The sequence below is a fragment of the Triticum urartu genome, chromosome 5A, assembly GCF_056163025.1.
Source record: "Triticum urartu cultivar PI428250 chromosome 5A, HENAU_Tu73, whole genome shotgun sequence".
NCBI classification, from domain to species: Eukaryota; Viridiplantae; Streptophyta; class Magnoliopsida; order Poales; family Poaceae; genus Triticum; species Triticum urartu.
Window position 1 is genome coordinate 637,025,406 of NC_141877.1, and position 8,121 is coordinate 637,033,526.

The 8,121-nt window shown below is 44.6% G+C and overlaps 1 protein-coding gene across 2 annotated transcripts; it reads left to right on the forward strand.

The window, feature by feature from the left end:
- Window positions 1–674: 674 nt before the first annotated feature.
- LOC125511284 (NAC domain-containing protein 105) lies at window positions 675–7,776 on the forward strand. Of its 2 annotated transcripts, XM_048676614.2 has the most exons (4): window positions 675–878; window positions 4,824–5,009; window positions 5,135–5,406; window positions 6,900–7,776. In XM_048676614.2, exons 2-4 carry the CDS (start codon window positions 4,847–4,849, stop codon window positions 7,566–7,568), a joined length of 1,104 nt encoding a protein of 367 aa, XP_048532571.1. In that variant the 5' UTR covers window positions 675–878; window positions 4,824–4,846; the 3' UTR covers window positions 7,569–7,776. The 2 variants fall into 2 exon arrangements, with proteins under 2 accessions (XP_048532571.1, XP_048532570.1); XM_048676613.2 differs by lacking the exon at window positions 675–878 and having other exon boundaries at window positions 2,887–5,009.
- The last annotated feature ends 345 nt before the right edge of the window (window positions 7,777–8,121 follow it).

The window sequence follows — 8,121 nt, forward strand, 5'->3', positions numbered from 1 at the left end:
CTTCTCTTCTAGTTGCGATCCAAGACGACGCCCGCTCCTGGGCTTGCCCAGGAGCCAAAGGACTTCACAACATCATCCCTGTAACTTAGTGTACTCTTTGGGCTGAGCAACCCATTCTATGCTCAATGTGTATCACGGACACGCCTTGTAGTGTACGCGTCCCTGATGCCGATTTGTACATTCTTCTCCCCTATCAATGCAATGATACGCCGCCATAGCGTATTCGAGAAGAAAAAACTCCATAGAAACTATATTAAAGAGTCTTCAAAAATCATCAAACAAATAGAATACTATGTATATTTTGTAGAGGTAGCTAGAGCTAGGTCCATTTCAAAAGTGGACGTGGACAACTGCTGGCCATTAGCCCATCACCAGAGTCCATGGTTCCCAACGAGCTATAGGTAAGGTACAGTGGATCTATCATGCCAATGGCTCGAAGACAAAGAGACAAAGCTACGGCTAAGCTCATTCTGTTCCTTTTGTACTGCACTCTACAGTACACAGTGCCGGGAGAATGAGATCGAGTAGCAAAGAAGGGTCCGTGACGTCAGCTGTGGGCCCAGGAGGGTCCCACAGGCGCTCATTCCCCTCGCCCACGCGCGACGGAAAGGAAAGCCCGACCTCCCTTTTTTATACTCGCCACCTTCTCCCCCTCCTTTCTCCATTCTCTCATCCTGCCTGTATATACCTGCGAGCTCTCCTCGCCTCTCCTCCACCGCACCTCGATCTCATCAACCTGTTTAGTCTTCTTCTTCCCTACACACACAGGCTAGCCTGTTCCTGCCGATCACGAAAAATAGAGTCCATCGACCCTAGCTGGGAGAAGATCGAGGTCTGATCGATCTCGGTGATCTGGAGCACGCAGCTGATCATCTGAGGTGAGTGTGTATGCATATCAAGCTACTGGGTGATCAATCCGTCTACTTTGCGTGTTCATAGTTCGTCGATCTCCAATCTTTGTTTCTTCTTTTAATAATTTCCGTGGCGGTATACGTACTGGTGTGTGTGGTGTCTTTAGTTACCCTCTCTTCCCCTGGCCACTTTCCTCTTCACTTGGGGCTAATCGATTTTCTTCGTATTCGTTTTGATATCATATGCATATGTCGTCCAAGGTATACACATATCTCGCTGCAGTGGGTCTTGATGTGTATGGAACCAAAAGCTTCAGCTTATATCATGGGCGTTGATCTTCAAAAAACTGCATTCTGGTCCGAAGAAACACGGGGTATTTGGCCAGGGCAGTTAAATATTACTGAATTTGCACATACATGCTATTTGGAATTTTTGAGGTAGTTCCATATGATTAGTGTTCCACAATTTCACAATACATGTTGCTCCCTACATTACACCCATAGTTTTTCCATCATCAACTGAAGTTTTTACAATTTTTCCTAGAACTTGGCACTTCTGAAGATTATTTGTCATACTAAAACTAAGATACTCTCAGAACCAATAGATCCGGCCGTAGAGTTACGAGGTATGCAGCCAGCCCACTAGGTCCAATCCTCCGTGGTTGCAACCTAGGTGTCTTATTCTTCTAAATTAGAAATTAGTCCTGACAAGGTGCCCCCCTCCCCCCCTAGATCCTTCATTATACAAGGTGGTCTAATTGATGTGCAAACATATACTTTTTACTGAACCATAATTTAGTATATATATATTGCACAATCTGTATGCATTGACCATGATATACCTGTTCTTTTATTCTTGAATGAGAAAAGGCTATTCTGTTAGGATGGGCAGTCAATCTTGAAGGTGTATGGATTGAGGTCATACTAACGATCCAAGAAAAAATCATGTGTTTTAAATTAAAAAAATCTTATGTTAAAGTAAAATTGGTCTTTATATAGCATACATTTCAAATTAGAATTGGAGAATGTTTGCTTCATGCGATTACTTCAAGTGCATAAAATTCCCAAACATTCCATCTATGGAGAGTGTGCCGGCATTTTGATTCAACCAAGCATCCCTTTTTTTGTTAATGCTAAATAAAAATGTATATAAGGATACACCTAACATTTTAAATTTAAATATGCATACCTAAAGTTCACAACATATATAGCCTGACAACTTATCATATACATGTACTAAATGAATTCAATTTTTTTCACATGAAAAGGATGATAAATAATTTTTCAGCATACACACAAGCATTTAACCACACATCTAGCACACTTTCAAACATGAATCATTGCACATACCTAAGGAAGCAACACACCCATCTTTGCTCCGCAACCCAACTTAGATTCTCTTTAATTAAGGTGGTAAGTGTTAAAATGTAAAAGTTACTTTGCAACATCTCATAATAAGTTACTCCCTCCGATCCAAAAAAAAGTGTCCGAGCTTTGAACTAAGGTTAGTTCAACTTTAGTTCAAAGCCACGACACTTATTTTGAATCGGATGGACTAGTATATATATGCATGTTTGGTTGGTTGCCGCAATTTTCCAAATAGCAATTGGACATGTCGTATGCCGTTAGGCTAATTTCGATGTTTTATGAGATTATTGGTGTGATACACTTCTTATAGAACATATTATGCTCGCGTGCCACGGATAAAAAAATTGCTATTACCAATTCTTGCCCCATTTGTTACGGAAATTTTTATTATCACGCACACAAGTATCCATATTACATTAATTTTGGTAAACAGTGGCAAACTTTTGCTCATGAACTCTACAACCTAAAGTCCCGTTCGGAGCGTAGGGATTTTCCCTAGTTCTTAAAAAAATGGAAGTGTTCATATTGAAATTCTTATGTTCCATCCAATGTCTTTCATAGATTGTTTTCTCATTTTTTTTGTTTTCTCTTGATTTGAGAATTGGTTTGTAACCCTGTGTAAGGACTTGGTGGTTGCATACGTCCTTGCTGGCTCTAGTTAGTAGTAGCAAATCATGTTATCTCGCAGTCATTTCAATCTTAACTAAAATTCCACGGGGCTCGTCCCCCGCTCGACTAGTTTTTTTCTCAATTCAGAGGGACAGAAAATATTGAAGAAGATCCGGTAGTGATGACCCCTCCTTCCCCTCTGTCTCTGATGCTCATATGCAAGATCGATGCGACAGTGAGTGATGCACCCCACAAGAGGCCAAAGGCGAAACACAGTGAATGATTGATCTCCCTCCCTGGACCTCATTCTTCTTGATCCACCCCACACTAGGGAGGGAAGGTACCATGCGTTCATGCATGCCCTAGCCCTACCTAGCCAGCACAAAGTCTCCCGGCCAGCCGGTAGTCCGGTACGGTGGGCACTGCAGACAACTGTTGAGCCGCAAGTTGCAAGAAGCTGCAGCAGCGAATATGAACGCATCTGGGCAGCAGAAGGGTCACCGCGCGCTGGGTGTGCCGTGGAATTCCTCGACAAAGGGACAGGGAGGTCAGAGGCCGTGCTACGGTGCAAGGGCCGGAGCCAACCGGTGGTCGTGTGCGCCCCCTGGCCGCTGCCGCCTTTTCCTCCGCTCTCTTTGCGTTCGCATGCTTTGGCTAGCTATCAGCCGGAGCACTCCACTGTCCACTCCACTCCAGTGAGTGGCTTTTTAGCCGCTTCTCCTTTGCGCTTTGCAGGCCTGATCCGAGAAAGAGCCTTCATTACCTCTCCTCCTTCTGGACCTCTCTTCGTCTCCGATCCTCACGTTTTTATTCCCGCTTGATCAATTTCCAGCCCCACACCTCGCCGTGCCAAGATTTAGTACAGCACATTTTCCCAATTCGCGTGCGCTCCGGCCTGGTGTGTGCTAGGGTCTGGTTGAGAACTAGCCATGCATGCATATGCATGCACCATCTTAGCTAGTTAGTTGTGCTTTGTTGCACCATTATTATATAGCAAGTGCTCTTGATCAGAGCAAACTAGCTACTCAATCGTACACTGATAGCTGGTTTGGAAAGAGGAAGCTAGCCTGTTTTGTATGCGCGTCAATTCTGTGGGAATGACTATATGTCTCCGTCGCTCTCGTTCCTCTGTATTTGCACTAGTCCAGATGCTAAATTGCAAGAAAACAAGAAAGCACAATAGATGTAGGTAGCATTTCTTTACAGGCCTCTGGCTCTGCATTGTGCTTGAGTTGTGTGCATTGCATTTCATGAGGGCTTTATGATCAATCGGGATGAGTAGGGAATCATTAACAGTTGCTGCTAACTAGCCTATGAGCTATTTTGTCTTAAACAATATACTGTGTTGATGTGATATAGTATATCGATATAGACACATTTCAGCTTTTTTCATTTCGCTCCTCCCAAGTCCCAGTTAAGTTAGACCAGATCGACCACATCCTGCTGCCGCTATAATTCGCTGCTGACTATAGCCCACATGCCCTCTCATTCCACACTCCAACAGTCGACAGTATCATTCACAGGCCTGTAACTTTCCCACGTTTGTCTGAACCCTCCCTGCATGCTGCCCCTTGCATGCTCAGGCTTTGCCCCACGAGTACTAGTATATCATCATACGATAAACTGGAGTGCAGAACCCCAACATGGCTCGATTAAATTTTACCAAAGCACTGAAACCCATACACTCACTCTCACATAGGAATACTATACTATACTTCAGTCTGTATGCTACTCATTCAGTACCGATCCACACCCAACCAACTGTCAACACCACTGTTCCCTTCTGCTGCAACTGAACCTCCCCTATCTGCAGGAACCTTTGCAGTAGGAGTATAAAGAAATGCAGGCTTGCATAGCATCGAATGATTCACGCGAGCACCTGCATGCTTCTTTGTTTACTACTAGTGCCAGTACTACTAGTACTCGCGAGCTATATCATTCGTAGGCCGATCGAGGAGTTGCTGAATTTTATGCACATCCAACCTATGCGCGCAGGTAGTGGTGGTGGTGTTGATCATATGGACTCCATGGAATCATGCGTCCCTCCTGGGTTCAGGTTCCACCCCACCGACGAGGAGCTCGTCGGCTACTACCTCCGCAAGAAGGTGGCCTCCCAGAAGATCGACCTCGACGTCATCCGCGACATTGATCTCTACCGCATCGAGCCATGGGATCTCACAGGTACCTTATCTCTACAACTCTTTTATACTCCATGGAGTATATGACCTGACATATGTCATGCATGCACATTGGTTCACAGTTCTTAGTCCTAATTTTTTGCTCAAATCTATCTGAATGTATTGAAGAGCACTGTGGCATCGGGTACGAGGAGCAGAACGAGTGGTACTTCTTCAGCTTCAAAGACCGCAAGTACCCGACGGGGACGAGGACGAACAGGGCGACCATGGCAGGGTTCTGGAAGGCGACGGGGAGGGACAAGGCGGTGCACGAGAGGAGCAGGCTCATCGGCATGAGAAAGACCCTCGTCTTCTACAAGGGCAGGGCGCCCAACGGACAGAAGACAGACTGGATCATGCACGAGTACCGCCTCGAGACTGACGAGAACGCGCCACCGCAGGCAAGCTACAAGCTCTCTACTCCTGTTACCATTTCCAACGCTCGTTTTGATCAAGGAAATGTAGAGTGTAAATTAGCTTTTACATTCCCAACCAAATGGTATTTTCAACTAGTTTACAACATTAAGAAGTTGGTAGGTCCACAGGAACCAACCAATATATGAATGTTACTCAAATAGATACTTTTTTTTGCGGGTGTACTCAAATAGATACTACTCCCTCCATTCCAAATTATTTGAATGTTTATGTGTGTCTTAGGTCAATCTTCTTTAAGTTTGACCAAGTCTAAATATAAAAAATAGTTTCATTAGATTCATCATGTAATATATTTTTATACTATGTATGGTGACTATTGTAGATATTAATTAGCAATCTTTTATAAACTTGATCAAACTTTAAAAAGTTTTACTTAGATCAAAGTTTGAGTTTTTAGTAATTTCGAACGGATTAAGAACTGTAGTTTAGATTCTAGCCTACAAATTAACTTTTTTTTTCTTTTTTTCTTTCACCTAAACAAACTATATGAATACAAAAACAAGTAAGAAAAAGAACTTGGGTTGGGATACATTTGATCTTAGCCATCTGAAATCAGTAATCGATTTTATAATTTACATACAATATATGGTTGTGGACAAATATTACACTCACTAAAATTGTTGGTTTTTCATGCTTTTCACAAGGGAAAAGTGCGTGATATTTTTTTTGTAAAATAAAACACAAATTTTCACTCGTGCATTTTACTTGACTTTTTAAGAATGGTTTTTTACTTTTAACATGAAATTCTATGACGATTGATTTAAATGCATCCTCAAAATATTATCACGAATATATTTGGTGCTTCGTACTCATGGGGAAAAAGAATAAGCACATACAAAAGAAAGCAGATCTTAAATCTTAATGACTTAATATAATCTGATAGACAAGGATTTTTATTGCTAAAGTAGCACTCACAAGTTTGCCCAGGCGCATGCATGTACTCTAACTCAAGCACAGAACCACTAATGGTCCATGGAGACAAACACATCACTAGTAGCAAAGCACCGGCAGCAAGATAAGCTCCTTTTTTGCGAGTCTTCCAAAGTCTTCTACTCTTCCTGATAAAGCTATGGATGTAGCCAGCATGTATCCGGTGTTGCCATCCTGACCATGCCACTTGCAAACACCTTTTTGGAGTTCTCCTTGAGAAATGCATGCGCATGCTGCATGCATGTACTGGTCTAGGGTTTCCATTGTGAACATTCTAGCACGCTCGTCCCATTGTTTACATGCTGTCTGCAACTAGCTAGGAGCCTAGGACTAGCACTACTCATGAAATGCATTGTAGAATGCCACAATCACTAGCAGAGAAAACCAAAGTTTCAGGACTCCACTACACAGTGGAGAGGTAGCTAACTTTAGTAGATTCCTTTCACTTGCAAATATTTTCAAAAAGGAATTTGCAAAGCTATTTCACATCCGGCAGCTAACTCTTGGTAGTGTCCATGTGTGTATACAGGAAGAAGGATGGGTGGTGTGCAGGGCGTTCAAGAAGAGGACGGCGTACCCGAACCGGGGCATGATGGAGAGATGGGGCTCAAACTACTCCTACAACGAGGTCAATGCCATGTCCGGCGCGCCGTTCCCGGACCCGAACATGGCGTCGACGTACGCGGCAGCGGCGCAGATGGGCAGGGGCGCGAGCTTCAAGGAGGAGGCGGAGCAGCTGGACGGAGCCGCCGCCCTGCTGCGATACACCTCCAGCCACCTAGTCGAGCTGCCGCAGCTCGAGAGCCCGTCCGCTCCGCTCCCGCGTAAGAAGGCCAGGGCGCCCGAGGAGGAGGAGGACGCCGCCTCCGGTGGCAGCAGGCGTCGACCTCGCAAGCACGCGCAGGCCGACAATGAGACCACCAAGGACTGGAGGGCGCTGGACAAATTCGTGGCGTCGCAGCTCAGCCCCGGCGGCGAGTGCGGTGCTCTGGAGGCAACGGCAGCGACCACGGCGGGTGCGGCAGCTGGCGCGAGCTCGCAGATGCAAGCGCAGCTGGACCGCGACGAGGACGATATGGCCGCATTGCTGTTCCTCAACAGCGACGGGAGGGATGAGATGGAGAGGTGGACGGGGTTGCTCGGCTCGGCCGGGGCCAGCGTCGACGGTGACCTCGGGATCTGCGTGTTTGATAAATGATGAAGAAAGGGCCGTGTCGATCGTGCGGGATGCGTGGATTATCCTTGATATAGCTGAAAGTTCATAATTTGTTGTCTCTTTTCTTCTCTGCTTCTTCTTTTATATATGTCCCCAAATGTGATGTTGTAACTTTATATATCTGTGCCTGTGCAGAGTCATAAGATGCATGGCATCGCTATGTGCTTGATATCCGCATTCATGTTTTTCAGATGATGGGTAACTTGTCTCATTGTCAAATGGCTTCATCCCCGAAGTTGGGTGGTACATAGCGAGTGAGGGCTTTTGGAGGCCGAGCTCCACGGAGCTCGTTTTCAAAATATGATTTTCCACTGCGTGAAAAAATTTGAAAATGTTTGTATACACTCTCACATATGTGTATTGCGTATGCGCAAAAATTCATAACCATATACTTTCGCACGTGGTGTACAGAAAAAAGACAAAAACGTATTTCTAAAATGGGCCGCTTTTTTTTTGTTGGGCCGGTATTTTGTCTTTTTTGTACAGCCTACAAAATACAAAAAATTCAAATGATTTTTTCACACGCGCATGCGGA

Coding starts and splice junctions, on each gene's coding strand:
- LOC125511284 (XM_048676613.2), top strand. CDS start 4,691: ATGATTCACGCGAGCACCTGCATGCTTCTTTGTTTACTACTAGTGCCA. Junction 5,010..5,134: donor CGAGCCATGGGATCTCACAG/GTACCTTATCTC, acceptor AATGTATTGAAG/AGCACTGTGGCATCGGGTAC. Junction 5,407..6,899: donor ACGAGAACGCGCCACCGCAG/GCAAGCTACAAG, acceptor GTGTGTATACAG/GAAGAAGGATGGGTGGTGTG.